Source organism: Bactrocera neohumeralis, chromosome 2 (genome assembly GCF_024586455.1).
Source record: "Bactrocera neohumeralis isolate Rockhampton chromosome 2, APGP_CSIRO_Bneo_wtdbg2-racon-allhic-juicebox.fasta_v2, whole genome shotgun sequence".
NCBI classification, from domain to species: Eukaryota; Metazoa; Arthropoda; class Insecta; order Diptera; family Tephritidae; genus Bactrocera; species Bactrocera neohumeralis.
The window spans coordinates 68,608,374-68,627,568 of NC_065919.1; the positions used below are offsets into that span (position 1 = coordinate 68,608,374).

The 19,195-nt window shown below is 37.0% G+C and overlaps 2 protein-coding genes across 5 annotated transcripts in view; one reads left to right on the top strand and one right to left on the bottom strand.

Annotated features, from left to right (window-relative positions):
• The window catches only part of LOC126752152 (uncharacterized), a 59,673-nt gene extending 45,166 nt beyond the window's left edge, over positions 1–14,507 (top strand). Inside the window, exons 4-7 of the mRNA XM_050462756.1 lie at positions 6,135–6,386; positions 8,961–9,892; positions 11,649–11,954; positions 13,868–14,507. Of these exons, the coding sequence (XP_050318713.1) occupies positions 6,135–6,386; positions 8,961–9,892; positions 11,649–11,954; positions 13,868–14,112 (1,735 nt within the window). The 3' untranslated portion in view covers positions 14,113–14,507. The remainder of the gene's footprint in view (positions 1–6,134; positions 6,387–8,960; positions 9,893–11,648; positions 11,955–13,867) is intronic.
• Positions 1–19,195, bottom strand: part of LOC126752169 (autophagy-related protein 16-1) — a 246,266-nt gene that overhangs the window by 206,982 nt on the left and 20,089 nt on the right. For 3 of the 4 annotated variants that reach the window (XR_007665968.1, XM_050462779.1, XM_050462801.1), the window contains exons 5-6: positions 18,497–18,885; positions 18,278–18,420 (exon numbers count right to left, since the gene is read on the bottom strand). Coding sequence is in view for 3 of the 4 variants with exons in the window: in XM_050462779.1 (XP_050318736.1) it covers positions 18,278–18,420; positions 18,497–18,885 (532 nt within the window). In the remaining variant the exon portion in view is untranslated. The remainder of the gene's footprint in view (positions 1–18,277; positions 18,421–18,496; positions 18,886–19,195) is intronic. The other variant, XM_050462793.1, reaches the window with a different exon arrangement.

Here is a 19,195-nt window from a genome sequence, read left to right on the forward strand (position 1 = left end):
CGGGTGTTTGCGTTCATTCGTGTCGGCAGGACGATTGACTGAGCGGTCTCGTCCATTGCGTGCACGCTTCGACGCTCCACTACAACATATACAACTAGACAAGCTAACAACAAAGTAACGGTATTTGCAGACTGCTTTATAATTAACTCGAAATTAGTTGCGCGTACAATGTTTCTGTTGCTGTTATTTGTTGTTGTTTACGTTTACGTGTGAACTGGTAGTCAATAGCTCGGTTCAATCACAACAAGCCAGCCGGTCTGACGGTCCGGCAGTCAACAGTTGGTCAGTAACAAAATAAGTTGTACGCACGCAACAAATTGTGGCTGACACTGTAATTTGCGATTTTCTTAGCTGTTTGTGTTGTACGATTCTGTTTCCTGTTTTTGAACGTGCATGTGTACCTTTTTTAGGGTACTACTAATGGCAGAATAATAATTGTATAAGGAAATCTTTTTTTTCTAAAAACTTTGTGAAAAAATTCACCGATAGCGACCAAAGAAGACAAAAATATAATTTAATTTGTTTTTTTTCTTTAATATTTCAAATATTGCAATTCGATATATTTTTCTTCTCATATTTATCGAAACGGTTATCGATTTCTTTACTTAATCGTTTATTTGCCTATAGACATGTCTTGCACAAAAATTATTAAAATTCGTAGTTTTCAATTTTTCGATTATCTATATGTTATCGATAATTTTCTTTTTCTAAAAATGTTTACATGTCTGAACGCTAATTTGCTATAACTACATGCGACCATGAAATAATTAATGTGCTGCTTTAAAAACTATCGATTTTTTCGCTAACTGAAAATCGATTAATTAATATTTTCTCGTTATTTCAATTTTGCAATTCATAGAAATTTAGCTATTGTAAACAACACCTGTCTCAAGAGTAAGTATTTACATATATATATAGATAAATTATTATATACATATGTATGTATGCCTTATACAAAAAGAATTTTAGTCGAAATTCGTAGTTTTCACTTTTTCGATTATATTTTATCGATAATTTTTTTTTTTTTATAAAGTTTGTTACATCTTTGACGTTAATTTGCTATAACTACATAGGATCATGAAATAATTAATATGTTGCAATAAAAAATGTCGATATATCGATTTTTTTCGATAACTTGAAATCGATAAATTAATATTTTTTTCGTTATTACGATTTTACAAGTCATGGAACTTTAGATAATATCTTTGAATAATATCTCTCTCAAGAGCAAACTATTCTATTAGCTATTAGTACGATAGGGGTACATTCACATTGTGTTACTCTAAACTCTTTAACACCGAGAATTTTGTAGACAATAATGCTCATTTGAAGTATAACCATTTTCGTTCTAAATAATAGTAATTGTGTTTAAGTAAGTAAGTCTCTTAAGATAAAACCCAATAATTACAAAAATCGATAACTTTATTACTTGTTCATATCTAAAAACATCATATCAGCACTTTACATACATAAAGAATGGCTGAAAAATTGGTATTTTTATTGAAAAATTTAGAATGTACCCGAACAATAAACAAATGCGATACACAATACATATTTGTGCCGCAAATTCGATAACTATTACCGATATATTTAAATAAAATGTTATTAATTATCGATATATTATCAAAAAAACATCAAAAATAAAAAACTAAAAGACCATGTGCAAGATATCGATAAACAGTTCTATCGATAAACGAGTGTGTTGATAAACGATTATATCGATAATCGATTGAATTGATAAACGATATATCAAATTTAGTAATTTTTCACACTTGTATATTTTTAGTAATTTTACATAAATCGAACACTTACCACCAACATTATTACATGGTTAAAAATTCAGTAATTATGTTGAAAGGTTAACATAAATAAATCTAAAAACCTATAAATAAGTTAAAATCCAATCAAGATTAAAAACAAATCGTTAAAAATGAAAAAACAAATAGTCCGAAAAATCGATAAACCGATAACTCGATAAAATTTTACAGCACTGTAAAATAAACATAAATAAATCGCAAAACCGATAAATTTAAAAAAAAACCAATCGATATTAAAAAAATCTTCAAATATGAAAGAACTCTATAAATCGATAAACTGATAACCCGATAAAATTGTAAAGCATCCTAAATATAAAAATAAATATATCGAAAAACCGATAAATAGATAAAAATCTAATAAAAATAAAAAATGAAAAAAAATCGATAAACCGATAACTCGATAAAATTTTAAATCATCGTAAATTAACATAGCCGGAAGAATAAAAATATGTTACCCTCGTAAATCGATAAATATTTAATTTTAATTAAATAAATAAGCCCACCAACATAGCTTACAAATTTTAAAGCTATAGAAAATTTATGACATATCGAAATCCATAATTTTGCGAAAGCGCACAGTAAAGAATAAATATTTTTATAACAAAAAAATAGTTATTAAAAAAAGTTAACAAAATAATTCATAACAAAAACTTGTTAAAAAAATCGTTCTAAAAACTGTTAATTTTTTTGAGTTCAGCTTGCGAGAATAACACATAACAATGACTTTTGACTTCGTTACACTAACTCCAGAAACCCAAAATGCTCGCATGTTGATCCATTAAAAGCAATCGGCCTACACACTCATAGAATTTTATGCGCTCCTCAAAGTGAATGCTATCGCCCATCTTTGGACTGAGGTCTTTCGCACAACAACCTCGGTACCTGTTAGACAATAAGCAATGCAGTACATTTTTTAAATCTACACACACAAACACACTCCCAAACAAATACAGATATGTATGTATGTATAAACACCTCAGTGCGAGTGAACGTTCGTGAAGCCGTTGACTTGTGGTCATCTAAGCTTATCAGCGCCACTGAGTGCTTCCAGGAAATCGCGCAGCAACCACACATTTGACCACAAAACACACATTCAGCGATGCAAACAAACACATGCAAAACATGCGACAACAGCGCAAGCGGCAAGGACGTTCACCTTCGCAACTGCAAGTGCCACAAACCGAAGCCGCAGAGCGCGTTCGTTCGCGTACGTTCGTTCGCCTTAAATAGACAAACTGACAATAACATTTATTTATGTCAATTAAATTTAACTTTAGCAAAATCGTATCAATTGCGCTTCAAAAGAAATAAAATCCACCACAACAACAACAACAACAACAACACTAGGTAGCAACAAATGGAGCGAATGAAAAATGTTTATTGCGAACGTTAGACTGTGGCATTTGTCGGTTAGCCGCGACAGTGGGATTGTTAGATGTGCCAAATGTTGCCAGTAGCTGCTGCTGCATGCCACAGGCTGCATGCCGCAATGGCAGCTTGTTAAAAATTGTTGCTTTTTCGTGCAGCGTTAAATCTGTATCATTACAGCGCCTTGGCTGCGGCTACTGAGGTGGCACTTCACAATGCGGCCGGTGGCACCGAAGTGGCCGTTGGCAAGGTAACATTGCGTGTGGTCCAGCCGCAGTGTTATGTCATGTTTTTTCGACTTTTTTTGCTGCAGCTTTTGGTATTTGCATCTAGTTGGCTTAGCTCGTTTGTTAGCCAGCCAATCTGTTGATTAGATCACACTCACACCCGGTGCTCGCTCAGTTGGTGTGCATTGCGGTGGTGTTGCTGGTTTGCCTTTCACTATTGTGACTTTTGTTTTTGGTGTAGGCATGTTGGCCATATTTAAACGTATGCGTAGACGTACGTAAATGCATAAGTATATCGATAATTTTGGGTATATCACACACTCTCTTCTTAAAATATAAACTTACTTAGGAAAGGAATATAACAAAACCGTTGTGTGCCATTTATTTTAGAATTTAAAGTAGCTTTGCTTAAACAGGGATCACAATAAAACTTATCCACTGAAAATACATCTAACGTCGTTTTATTAATCGTTACGTAAGATGTGTTAATATTTGAAACTGTAGTAACTGAAGTTTCAGGCTGATCTCTGGATATTAAAATCAAGACTTCATTTTAGCGAAAATATTTAAAATTCGAGTAGCTAACATTTTATAAAAAAATCGATTATTTAAAAAATCGATTATTAAAAAATCGATTATTTTAAAATATCGCATATTTTCAAAAACTTTATTATTAAAAAACGATTATTTTCAAAAAAATGTATTATTTAAAATTCGATAGTATCATAAAATCGATAATTTTTCAGTAAATACATTATTAAATGAGAAATACATGTAAGGCGAAGGGTCTTTCTGAGTTCATAATACCAGAATTGAATCTAAACTAATATCTGATTTCTAATCGATAACTATTGAAAAATTGTAATTTTTTAAACAGAACAGATCTTTGCAATGTGATGATTTCTAAAATCCGATAAATTACAAAAAACCAATCGATTTTTAAGCGATGCGATATATCACAAAATCGCTACTACTGACTTTTAATCATTAATCTACAACTATTGAAGGAAAAGTATTATATAATCTAACAGAATAAAAACTGGAGAAAACTTTATAATTTTGAAGCAGAGTAAACTCTAAAAATATGGCGACTTCAACAATCGATAATTTTGTAATAATCGATAGTGAAAATTTCAACAATCGATAATTTTGTAATAATCGATATTTTACATGTATGTATGTATAAGGGTCAAGAAATTTTTTTTTTTTTTAAGATGAAAAAATTTTTGAAAATATCCAAATATGAGTTTTTACACAAATTGAAGGTCCTAATCCTGACGGTTTTAATTTATTGAATGTATATTTCAGAAAAAAGAAAAAACTATATCTTTTTAAACATTTGAGATCTTTGAAAGAGAGATTTTGAAAATTACTTGTAAAATCGATTTTTAAGCGATGCGATATATCTTGATTTTTAAAAATATGCTAATTTCAAATCTAAAACTGCCTTGAACTCCTAAATGATAACTAATATATAGGCAAAGAATTGTTAATATAAAACTTAATGTAGTAAAATCGATAACTATTAAAGGAATTATAAAAATGAACATAATAAAAACTGGCGAAACACTTTTAATTTTGAAAGAGAAGGTAATCTCTAAAATATCGATTTAAAATTTCAAAATTCGATAATTTTGTAATAATCCATAAAAATTTCAAGTAATCGATAAAATTATAATAATCGATAATTTTATAGTAATCGATTTGTTTTCCAATATTTTAATATAATAATTTTGTTATAACTGATAATTTTATAATAATCGATACATTTATAATAATCGATTATTTTTAATATTTTAATCTAAAAATTCTGAAACATAATAAAACGGCGTATAACTTAACACAGCGAATTCACCAAAGCACTACTGAAAGCCACCAACTTTCGAATAATGTTTGTTTCGATAAATAATCGATATGCCACTGCTATGGCAAGCAGCTAAACACAAGCGCAACAAAACTGTTACAATTTAAGCAGCGTTAAATATATTAACCTTCTGCACTTAACTGCTTAACGACGAATTAATCGCCGCTTATTCGCAACATTTATTTATTGCGCTCATTTATTGGGGCGTACATCGCATTGCACCTGCCGCAGCAAGCATGCCACGTCCGCCCAAACGGTAAACAAAAAACACTACGCTTTTTAACACAAAACTCAAAGCGTGGCACATAAAAAGTGCCAACAATAGGCGAGCATAAAATTCACACAACGACTTGCCGCACACAGCCTTTTGCCACACATTCAAGCACAAGCGCTCGCCTACTCAAACAGCGCGCCGTCTGTCCGTCTGTCAGTCAGTCACTCAGCCAGCAAGCGTTTGCCGGCCGTGTTAATACCATAAATAGCAGAATTAGATCGCCGCGCGTAAAGCGTGCAACGAAGAAAGCTGCAGCAGCAGCAGCAGCACGGCGACGTCACCGATGGCAGATTAATGTGCGATAAATTTCCGAGCGCGCAAATGGTGCTGCGCTGTGCCGTGCTATGCCGGTGGTTTAGTGGCGGTGTGACTAACTGAAATGGAGCAAACAGCATGCGCAAAGTAGACACGCTTGCGAAGACCGGCTTGTTTGCTTAACTCGCTTAACAAGGCGGTTTTTCATAACTCATTTCTTCGGCAATTTCCGCTTTTTCCCATTTTAAATTACCTTGCAACACTGTCAGCTAAGCACCAACTTGATTTGTATTCATACTGATTTTTTCCTTTTTGTTTTTGTTTTGCAGATCGGCCAACTATTATCGCAGCAGCCAGACTTGTGAGCTCTCCGAAATGGATCGCATTACGTTGGCCGGCAGTGGCGCATTCCAGCCGCACGATGCTGTCGATTATCTGGAGAATAACTGCGCCGATGAGCCAAATAAATTGTGCGAGTTCAAACGCTTGTCCGGCCGCATATTGAAAACGGTGGATTCGGTGTATCAGGATGTTGGCAGCATTGATGAGTGTCGTGATTTATGCTTGAACTCGCCGTACAGGTAAGTGCGACAGCCGCAACGGACAGACTGACAGCGTAAATGTGGCAGGACAATGGCTATAATACCAGCGAAACACGCTAAAGACAACAACAACAACTCATAGAAAAAACATAGACGCAGGCAACAAGCAGCAAGGAAGCGCAAATATGCCGTTGCCTGCCACCGAAAGCGGTCAACGCGCTGTGACTACTTGTCACATGCAGTAGGCGGCCGCACAGCGCCAACAAATTATGGCCAAAAACTGTGCATATCTCTTGCCGCAAAGCCGCAGCTGCGCTACCGCAAATGGCTAGCGTTGCAACACGCCGTGCCGCACCGCGCCGCGCCGTTGCATTAGCATGTCAACATTTGATGCAACAGCAGCATGACATTTGGCATGCCACAAATGCTTGTTGTGCTTGTTCGCTTTGCTCCTATTGTTGCCATTGGTTTTTTTGCGCAACATGTTGCCCACAAGTGTTGCTTAATCAGTTGGCATGGCGCATGTTGTTGCGCAGGCGCACTGCTACATGTAATATAAAACAACGAATTCCGTTTGACTCGGCGCTGGCTGGGAACTTTTTGCCTTGACATTGTGTTTGTGTGCAAATTAATGCAACAAGTATGTTGCTGGCTATTAACGGTTACTTAGTGGGCACAGTGGGTGCAAATATACTTGCAACGTAACTCACTAGGCTTTTTGTTGCTAGCAAGAAAGAGAAATGTGATTTCGATGAGAACTCATGATTGGCGATTAGATTAAATGCCCGTGTAGCATAAAAAGAGAAGGATAGGTAGAGAGGAAGAGAGCGGGGGAGCGCATGTTATATTGTTAGCTCAAATGTATACCTGCCATCAATTGTTTCTGGTTATTGGCAGCACAATGCCGGCAGCAGATTAAATCAATGAGAGCAAATGTTGCTGTCATTCAAAGGCTGACTAAGTGGGAAGAGACAGCGGACAGTTAGGCTTGACTAGCTTTTGTATTAACATGAAATGTCTGCGTATTTTACCACGCGTCTCCGATCTATGAGTGTCTTGTAATAGGAATGTGGGAAACTTTTCAGTCACTTGACTTAAATCTCAGGCATACCATCAGCGAACTGGAATTGGCTGGAATTAATACCGAAAGTGATCCTCTGGCTCTATGGAGTCTTTATATGCTAAAGGGCTATAGAAAAGACCACTCTTTCAAAGAAGCTCAAGAGCGTTAAACGGGCGGCACTCAGCATGAAAGGTTCACTAAAGTCCACTCCAACCATGACACTTACGGACATTACCGGAATGTGTATGGCTGCGAAAGTGGTCATCAGACTCAGTGAGTCTGGATTTCTAAAAGAAAACGTGTCTGAACATTCGGTAATCCTCATTCAGTTTGATTTCATAGCGGATCACTTGGATCATGGAGTCGCCAAACCGAACTCTGGCTGCTCCTTCTCTACCATATAACGGCGAGGGAGTTATGGGTGGGAAGAAGCCGTTGGAGAACAAAGCCAGCGAGCTTTTACACTGATGGGTCAAAGCTTGGAAGGAAGGCTGATGGCGTGGTATATTGTCAGGAATTCTCTATCAACTTTAGTTTATGACTTCCTGACTATTGCAGTACCTTTCATGCCAAGGTTGCAGTCATTAGGGCGGCAATAGATTTACAGCTCCGGAGTGCAGCCTCCTTCAGAGGTGTGACCATCGACTCAGATAGCAGAGCCGCGATACTAGCCTTGAACTCATTAAAAGTACGTTCAGGGCTGTCTGTCTGTCAGAGTGTCTTCGTAATAAGACTGGTATGGGTGCCAGGAATCGCAGGAAACCGTAAAGCTAACGAGCTTGCAAAAAAAAGGCACCCTAGAACCGCTATCGGTAGAATGGGAGCGGGTCGGTACTCCCGTATTCTCTTGTGCTCTACTACTAGATAGCTCGGCTTCGCGGAAGCTTAGTCAGCGTTGGGACACAATCGATATATGCGCTGTCGCAAAAGCCTTTCGACCCATGATCGATCACAAGATATATAGTGATCTCTTTGCCCACAGTAAGGCTAGTCTTTCCTTAGTTTAGAGGCTTTTAACGATCTTTACCCTATTGGTGTCCATGCAGTAAGGCTGGAAATCCTACCAAACGCCATCTACATAAGGTGTATGGAAGAAGATGAAGTGGAAACAACTCAACATCATTCTTGACAGTCCCGCGTTTGGGAGGTCAAGACTTAAATACTTGGGAGACATCATCATCTCACCGAGCTGCCGGGAATGGAAATTTAACGCCTGTGCACATGTGTATTGGCGACTAAGCGTTTTGCTAACACAAAATACAACAGTTTTGTTCTTCTTTTCTATGGCCTCACAAAGGACTATATAGTAGTCCACGTACGATCTTTGATCATCCATCTAACCTAACCTAAGTGTTTTGGAGAAAATAAGGCAGGTGTGAAAAATGAAGAGACGAAAGAAAGCTTCTTGAGGTTCTCTCTAGCCTTCAGGAGGTTTAAAGATTTCTAAGACGACTAAATTTTATCGAAGATGACGACAAATGAATAATTGAATTCTCTCATAAATTAACCATTAACAACTTTTCTAATCACATATCATTTTCTACCATTAGATGCCACTCCTACGACTATGGTGATACCGGCGATATGGTCTGCCGTCTTTCGCATCACAGCCGCGCTACACTCTCCGACGTGCAAGATCCCTACCTAGAAGTGCCTGAAGCTGCCACCTACGAACTGTCATCCTGCTACAATGTGACCATCGAATGCGGCGCCGGCGATATGATTGCACGCATACGCACCTCTAAACTATTCGACGGCAAAGTATATGCTAAGGGATCGCCTAAATCTTGCGCCGTTGATGTAAAGAACTCACTGGACTTTGAGCTGCGCATGGGCTATCAGGATCTGGAATGTAATGTACGTCAAAGCGGTTCGGGACGTTATATGAACGATGTGGTGATACAACATCACGATACGATTGTAACATCATCTGATTTGGGTTTGGCTGTTACCTGTCAATATGATTTGACCAACAAGTCCGTATCGAATGAAGTGGATCTGGGTGTGAAGGGTGATATTGAGCCGGCACTAAGTGAAGAGGTTATAGTCGATTCACCGAATGTGATAATGAAGATCACGTCACGTGACGGTTCCGATGTTATGCGTTCGGCTGAAGTTGGTGATCCCTTGGCGCTCAAATTCGAAATACTCGACGAACACAGTCCCTACGAGATCTTTGTACGCGAGCTGGTCGCCATGGATGGTACTGATAATGCTGAAATTACGCTCATCGATTCGAATGGTTGTCCTACGGATCATTTCATTATGGGACCGATCTATAAGAGTTCGTTATCTGGTAAAATTCTGCTCTCACACTTTGATGCTTTCAAATTCCCCTCTTCGGAAGTTGTACAATTCCGTGCGCTCGTCACACCTTGTATGCCGACATGCGAACCAGTGCAATGTGACCAAGAGGATATTGGTGGTGAATTCAAGTCGTTGATATCATATGGACGCAGGAGACGTTCTTTGAATGTAACAGGTGAGTCGGAGGCTACTTCGAGGTGTTAATTTGATCCTTACATTTATGTAAGATTAGGCTTAATGCTAGGTTGTCGGATTTGCAGTCTCCAAAGCAGCCGTCAATATAAGAAACCTAGTTTTGTCACAAAATTTAAGCTTTAAGCTTTCCTACATGCCCGAAAGTCGAGCCGTGCCAGTTTCTGCTATACCAATATCTAGAAGCCACGTTTTGAATAACAAATTACCAAAACTGAACAAAAGCTCCAGTAAAGCTTTTGACGATAAATATCAATAAAGATAAATTGTTTGTCGAAGCTTTTAAGCCGGTTTTTTAATACCCCAAAATCATTTCGCAAAATTCAAAATAGTATTAAAAGCTCCATAGAGCTTTTTTCAACAAGTCTTAAGACTTTATGTCGCTCATAAGTTTATAAAATTCAACAATTTAAAGTATTTGAAAGAAATTTTAATTAGCAAGTAATAAAGTAAAGCGCGAAAATAGGTAAAAGCTCCAGCAAAGCATTTAATCGTAATCTACCAAAAGAAAAATTAATGTTTTTAATAATCATAGGCTTTTTATAAATTAGCAAAAAAATGTGCATGATTTTAAAGAGAATGTAAAGCTTAACGGAGCTTTTTTTCAACAAGTTTAGCTTTATATTATTAATCATATTGCACATAAACATATATATTAACTTTTTGAAATGTTTGGGAGAAAATTTTTATAAAAAATTAAAGTAAAGTAGAAAAAATGCGCAAACGCTCAAACAAAAGAGCAAAAGCTCCAGAAAAGCTGTTTAACTTAACTTCACAAAAAGATCAGAAAGAATGCACAGGCGTCAAAATTCAAGTATTTCCAATATGAAAGAATTATTACAACAAATGAGCAAAAGCGCCAGAAAAGCTTTGTAACCTAACTTCACAAAAAGATCAAAATGCATGTACAGGCGTCAAAGTTCAAGTCTTTCCAATATGAACGAATTATTACAACAAAAGAGCAAAAGCTCCAGAAAAGCTTTTTAACCTAACTTCACAAAAAGATCAGAATGAATTTACAGGCGTCAAAGTTCAAGTATTTCCAATATGAACGAATTATTACAACAAAAGAGCAAAAGCTCCAGAAAAGCTTTTTAACCTAACTTCACAAAAAATATCGGAATGAATTTACAGGCGTCAAAGTTCAAGCCTTGCCAGTATGAAGGCATTATTACACAATAACTTTGCACAAAATTTCGAAATTACGAAATCATTTCGGGTTAACGGCAGTTACAGGCAATAACAACTTATTCATTGCTCGCATTTACCAACGCGAATTATGCTGATTAGAGAATGAGGCCTTTCTCCACAATAATTTAACACGGCCAACTAGCTAATTTCACCTTTTGCCACAGTGCAATAAAACACTGGGCAAATGTGCAAAAAACAATAAACACAAGATAATGTGTCCGAAGGGACGGGAAGTCCAACATTTGTACGCCTATTATCTCTGTTAGATTGTATGGGTGTAGAGTGCAAGTTAATGGCGGTACTTTACTGTTTTATCGCTTCATTCCGGACGACAACGAACGGTGTGCAACCTATCACCTGTCGTTGCAAACAAGTGCAATGTTGCAACAGCAACAGTTATAACAATAACAAATAGTAAAAGTTAAAAGAGACGAAAAAATGGTAGCAAATAAAAAATGATATCCACCACAGTGGGTGATTATATTCGCTTCGTGTATTTTTTTGTTTTACTAATTTTCGCCCTTTTTCTTTCTTTCTCTTCCACACAGCAACATTTGCCGGTACTGTGCAGAGTAGCCATGAACAACACAAACAACAACTGCTGGCGGAGCAAGAGCGCTTGCGCAGCCAACAACAACAATTGCGCCTGCGCACCAGACGCGAGACTGCGGCCACGACCAGCAGCAAACCTAGTCAGGAGGACATGCTTTTGGTACAATCAATTCAGATCACTGACAAATTTGGCTTCGATAAGCAGCAGCAACAACAACAGCCCAAGTCGACGGCTTACGATAGCAACGAGACGATTTTCATTAGCGGCGAGGCAGGACAAGGATACTGTGTTAATGCGATTGGTAAGTACGGCGGACAGACGAACTGCAGAGCTTAGACAAAACGCGAGACATAACTATAGAGCTGCCACAAGGCACTAGCGCTTAGTGCTAACGTTTAGACGACAAGCGTAACTGACGATGATCGAGGTAGGGCGCAACGATCAGCGAACGCAATCGAGACATTCAAGACGATCACCACAGCAGCAACAACAACAACAAGAACTGCAATAGGCAGCACATTAGCCAACGCCAAAAGGTGTGCTAATCTCTGGTATGGCGCATGAAGAGGCATTTATAAGCTATTGCCAGACATGATCAAGCGAGACAAAGCAATTGCAGCAGCAGCAGGAGCTTACTTTGTTGCCAGTAGTTAGCGTAGCTGTTGTAGTAGACGATTGTTAGATTACTGTTGCGTCTGTCCACACTCGATTCATGGCCAGTCTGCGAGTTGCGCTTTGCGCTTTCAGGCGTTAAGCGTTGACGTAATTGCTTGTGATATCTCTAGCAGTCGCCGTCACAACAACAGCACACACACACACGTTTGCAAGCAGTAAACTTATATGGTGAGCTCTTCAATTGGCGATTGTTGGCGCGGACAGCCAACATGTTTGGCAGCAGATAGCGCCAATGTGATAACGGGCGACAGCTCAAGTGTCTATTTTCACAGATTATCGCGCTTTAAGTGGTTGTAGGTAAAGGGTATACGTGTGGGAAAAATTCCGCTACATAAACGGTGAATGATAAGCAATGTGGTGACAAAGTTGTTGCTGTCATTGGCGCCAACAGAACTGACACTAACGCTCACTTTGATTTGGTTGTAGGATAGTGAAAAATAAAGATAATTATGATAAGCAGGGCATGATTGTCTCTAACGAATTTTAATGAAAGATTTCAAGAATATTTCTTAATGTTTTCAATCCTCAAAAATTTACGGTGAAAAGATCAGTTTTCGAGCAAAAACTGTCATTAGAACAATGCTTAAGGGTTAAAACTTTCGGGAAGAATATTCTTCGGAGTATATAATATAGGTTTAGTATAAGGTCTGTATTTATGTTTCCGCGGAAAACTGCTAATTTAACGAGCTCCAGTGGTATATCCACTTGCAAGTCAAAAATATTTTTTTTTTTTTGTAGATTTTTTGATTCCCTTTATCTTCAGAGGGACCTACGAAAAGAGGTATGGTGTAGATGGTTTTGCTTAAAATTAGCTAAAATCCAAAATACCTTAAAAATTCACCAAAAATTAATTTGACTCATGCTCAAATTAACTCAAATTACTCCATCAGTTGGTTACCTATTCAAGCAGAGGCAACAGCACCCTAAATGTAGGCAATACTTAATTATTTATACTAAATCATAAAGATGAGAAAAATAAAGCCTACTTATAGGCTGGTTTTATTAAGGTCACAGCATTGGCCGACATAATTGATCAATCGAGATCGTCTGGAAGGCAGGACAATGAAAAAGATTAAGCAAGAGGAATGTAATATAAAAGGATTGTGTCGCTATAAAGGATTAATGAATATGACTCAGAAAGGTGCAAAATGACCGCGTGAAACCAGAGAATTTTAATAGGAAAATGTTATACTATAAAACACTTTACGCGGTTGATTCTTAAAAAAAAAAATGACTAAATTAAACATTTAGTTAGTAGTTAACTAACGGAACTTCAATTAAAAGCACCGTGGTACCATCAAATGTTAGAGACAAGTTTGGAGAGTTTATAGTGTGTGTTAAATGAGTTTGGTCGAAATTTGTGTAGAACTAAATCTAAGAAAAAATCTAAAATTTGAGAAGACCCTAATGAAACTGCAACACATTTTTAAGTACCCGCACCTGCTCTTTAAAACACTGCGGACAGAGCCTTGACGACTTTACAACACATATCTAAATTTGATTTAAAAAAAATCTAATCCTCTGCTTTTCCCCACACAGGTCTCATTGTTGCCGTCACTGTCTTCTTGCTGGCACAACTCGCGGTCATTGCCATCTGGACCTATCTGCACCAACGACGCCGAAAGCAACAACACTACAGCAACGAGGGACTCAGCAGCGCCTCCAGCTATGGTTCACACAATGGCGGCTCGACAATGGTGACCAGTGTGCCGAATGCGCGATCGGAATCGTTATGCAAACTCTATGATAGCGGTTTCGCAGGACGACATGGACGCCAATTCTAGACGAGTACGCGAAATGAGAACAGAAAAACACAAAGAAGGCAACAAACAAGAAAAATAGATACGAAGAGAACAAACGATAAACCACCTTATAAGGATTTATTGAGTATTTGAGGCGAAGTATTGGTTGGTTGGTTGGTTGGTTTGGGGGTAGAGTCTGAGGAAGAAAAAAAAAGTGCGCGAATTCTTGCCGCAAGTAGTTAGAGGGTGTGATAGAACACTTAATTGATGCAATATGACGCAAACTATAACGATGAACGCCATTAAGGAAGGGAAGCAAGCGAAAATGAAGTAAAGGCGTTGCTTAGCAGATTTAATATTCGATTTAATATTCGAGGTGCGTTCAGTTGAAACTCACATGGTGCCGGATAGTAAATCTCATTGGCAATATTATAACAATACACATGGCTAATATTGAAGTAATGAATAGTTTATTATTATTGCGAAAATAGGCAAGAAAAACTATGAAAAATATATGAAAAAAGAAGACGGCGACGAAACGAAGAAAATATAGGAAGAAGAAGAAACATAGTCTAAAAACCTAGTTTTAAGTTGTGCAATGAAACAGACTCAATTGCAATGGAATATTTAAGCGAAAATCGAAAGCAATAAGACATTACAAAAAAACATATATTTATACACACACACATGCATACACATAGGAAAAATGCGTTTTTTAAACAGAAAAAAGGACGACTGATAGTTAAAAGTTCGTATTAATTTTCTTTATGGAAATTGCAAAATTCAAAGTGCAGCCAATTAAGGAAATTTAATACGATGCCAGAAGGGCTTGCAAGCTACAGCGTGTTTGCGCCGCAAGCGAGACTTAAACTTAAGTAGATTTTATGCATACATATATAGCTAAGATAACGGTAAATGCAATTGAAGACATGAAAAACCATTTAGCTTGTAGAGTTGCTGCATTTATTGAGAATTTTAAAGTAGTTAAATCCAATCAATAGTTCTAGAAACTAGTTTTACGAAACACCCATAAACGCAGTGTAAGCGAACAGCCACAAAGCAACATACACACATACATAAATAAACACATGCCACAATCAGAACAGTCACAAATAAACACAGCTGCGCCACATACCACACACACACCCACACGCAGGCACATTTTTTATAACGCATTAACGCTTAAGTTACACAGTTAATATAACTGTATGCAATATAATTTAATTTAGTTATGCAAGAGGAGGAGAAAGTTACGCGTAATTTGTATGCCACTAAGCTCGACTTTTCACTTGTCCTTTTTTCTAACACACATCAGGCAATAACAAAATTTAAGCATTATTTATGTTTCATTTATTAAATTAATTACAATGATTTTGCTTTTGTTTCAAATTTTTGGAATGAAATTCTGCTTATATAATTTATTCTTGTAGTCTCTAGCCTTAGTTTATAATATCGAAATATATATACATACATACATATGTATAACCATATGGCGGTGGTGGTGGGCCGCCAGTTTAGTTAATATAATATTTTTAGTTAACGCAGTAAAAGTACAGTTATTGCCTAAACCACGCCTCTTTGTGCTAAGCGTGAAAATAGATTTGAAATTGGTGTGAAATTTCAAAACTGTCATAAACAATTCTTTAAGCAATTCACATTTTGTACTCTTTTTTTGATAAAATTAATAAATAAATAAAATAAAATAATATTAAATTGTGTGTGGTTTTATTGACAAAATAAAATTAATGAACAAGAAGAGAGTCGCTGCACAAACGCTATAAGGAAACAGAAAACAACGCAACACCAAAAAAGTTTTCATTCAAAGGCTTGATATTGATCGGCCATTTGTATGGTAGATATACTATATGCTATAGAGTTCCGATAAGAACAATTTTTTAGAAAATTATAGTTTTGCCTTTGAAAATAAGCTGCGTAAAATTTCGACAAGATATCTCATCAAATGAAAAGTTTTGTCCACAAGGACTTGATTTTGACCTTTCAGTTTCTATGCCAAATATATGCTACTGGTCCGATATGAACAATTTTTTCGGAGGTTATATCGTTGGTTTTTATAATAAACCACCCCCCTCCCCCCATATTTTGACCTGGACTCGGATTGACGTATGGAAAGACTTGTGCAAGAACTGAACCCGCTTTGTGAGCTCCTGAAAAATTCCAAGATTGAAAAATTTGTTCAGCGAAGAGGCCCATTTTTAGCTCAATGGATATGTAAGCAAGCAAAATTGCCGCATTTAGGACGAAGAGCAACCTGAAGAGAATCAAGAGCTGCCATTTCATCCAAAAAAAACAACGGATTGCTGTGATTTGTGGGCCAGCGCAATCATCGGTGCATATTTCTTCAAATATGATGCTGGTGAGAACATAACAGTCAATGACGACCATTATCGTGTCATGATAACCGAATATTTGTTATCTGAAATTTAAGCTCGTGATCTCGGCGACATTTGGTTTCAACAATACGCTCTCACACATCACATCAATCAATGGATTTATTGCTCACTTCGGTGAGCAGACAATCTTACGTTTTGGACCGGTCGATTGACCACCAAGATCATGTGATGTCACACCGTTAGACTTTTCCTGTGGGGATATTTAATGTCTGAAGTCTATGCGGACAATTCCGCTTCGTTTCAGGCCTTGGAGCAAAACATCGCTGGGGTCATTTGCCAGTTACTAGTCGAAATGCTCGAATGGGCAAATTAAACTCAACGGATGGACCATCTGAGGCATTAACCCGGCCAACATTTGAAAAGGATAATCTTCAAAAATAAATGTCTAAAAATGTTCTTTCCAATGGTGGTAAACATTTCCCATTAAATTTGAATTTTCTGTGTTTTTACTTTCAAAAAGTAGGGAACCTCAAAATGAACCACCTTTTATATGCAGCGTGGGCAGAAGCTGAGAAATGTATAAATATAAAGCAAACTGTCTTTGCTGTTGTAGACAAGCTCATTTGTCATGGCGTATACGTTACATAACACTTGTATGACCAAATTATAATCGAAAAAGTCTTTTCGTATTTATAACCAAATTATAACTTATTATTTTATATTTATGTATCATAATAAATAAATAAACAAATATGTACCATTTTGGTCGACCACTTTTTGCCATTTTTCATAGAGACATTACTCCATCACTGTAAAACTTTCATCAGTGTAAATCGAAATTTTAAAATTTCCAGAACGGAAGCGAGCGAACCATTGTTGTGATACACGAACTGATACAGCATCGTCTCCGTAAACTTCACAAATTTCATTGTGGGCTTGTGTGACATTCTTCCCTTCTTTACAAAAAAATTTCGAATTCGAATTTCTTCATTATTTTCACTTATTTTTGTACAGATCTAACTTTTTTTTTAACTTCCCCGAATTTAATTTTTTTTTGTTTAAAATGAAGCTTAAAATCTCACCTTTCCAGCACTGTATGGTATAACACAATGTGATACGAAAAGACTTTTTCGACTACCCAGGAGACCTGCTGGCTTCGTACTTCATTGCGATGTATAAAGATAAATATTTCATATAATTTTTACAATTTAAGTCCCATAATTGCAATGCAATTACCACATATGTAACCCGCTCAGTAAAACTTTAGTCGTGTAAAAATTTAGTTTTCAAGATTGCAACTGATATTATTCAAACAATTATCTTAACATAAACTCTAACAATATAGTTCTCATATTCTTAAGAAAAATATTTATGAATATATGTTATATATATAAAAGTAAGTTTGTGAATAAAAAATATGTATAAGGCTAAATCGCAACTTTACAAGCATAAGTGGGACGTTTTGTTAAACTTCTAGATTTATTTATATCTAGAGACTATTTAATAAAAAAAAAACTTAATTTTAACAACAAAAAGTAGCTGAGCTTCATGTAAGTGGCAGGTGAAAAAATTCCAACTCATAAATTTCATTTTATTTCTGAGAACAAAATCAATAATCGCTTAGAAATCAATCAGCTACCAAAGTACTGACTGTCAACATTTAGCATTAGACTATCCAAAGCACAGTTACCCTGCGCAGCGCGCGCATTTTTGCCATCAATAACGTCCTGATGGTTCTCACTTTGATTGACAGACTGACGCACATTGCCATTTTCGTTCTTTTCGACATTGTCAGCATTTTCACCGTTAGACGGTTTGTCATTGTGTTTAACGTTATTTTCACCATTTCCACTTACCCTTAAACGACTATCCGCCACCGTCCACACACGCGCGCCATAATCATTTGAGGTACCCAGTATGTAAGTGCCAGTCGAGTCGAAATCCACGGAATTTATGCCGGCACTGCTGCCGCCCAAAACTGCGCGCGGCTCCTGCGCCACTGTCAAAGACAAAAGTGTTAAATAAATTATGATTGTTATTTTCAACAAATGGTGTGCTACAATAACAGCGCCTACCTTTCCCCACATCCCAGAGTTTGACTTTGCGATCGCCGCCGCCGGTCGCCACGAGGCGTTCGACCGGACTCCAGCGCACCGCATGCGACTCATTGTCGTGCGCTTCGAATTTCATATATATTGTTGTTGGTATTGAGGAAGACACTAAACACGGATTTAAGTTGGGCTCATGCAGCGGACCCAACATTTCATCGAGATTGTAATAGTCAATGCCGCCGACTGCACCGTTATTGCCGCCAGCTGTCAACGAGATGTTATCGCCGTCGTCGCCGCCCAATTGTGAGGGGCTGCCCGAATTGCGATGCTGTGAGTTGGGTTCGCGGACGGCGTCTTCGAGATCACGTTTCAATTTGTCCGAACGTTTTCTGAAAATTGACGGCAGTCGTTTTCTAGATATTTAAAAGTGGGAGTGCACAATTTGTTTATGATTTCGAAAACAAAAAGAAAGAAAGAAGAAAAGGAAAATAGTGGTTTTTTCGGTACACAAACAAAAAATTATAATTTTAAATATTTTTTTTTTTTAGAGTTTTCTCTTTTTATTTTGTTTGGTGGTGTTTTGATGCATTTTGGCAATCATCAACGTTACTGGTGTTGTTGTTTTTGCAATATTGCATTTTAGTCTTCTTGTTTTTGTATTCACAGATTTAGTTTTATTTTTGCATTTGAGGAGTGAAGTAGCAAAGCCATTAAGCGTTGGGT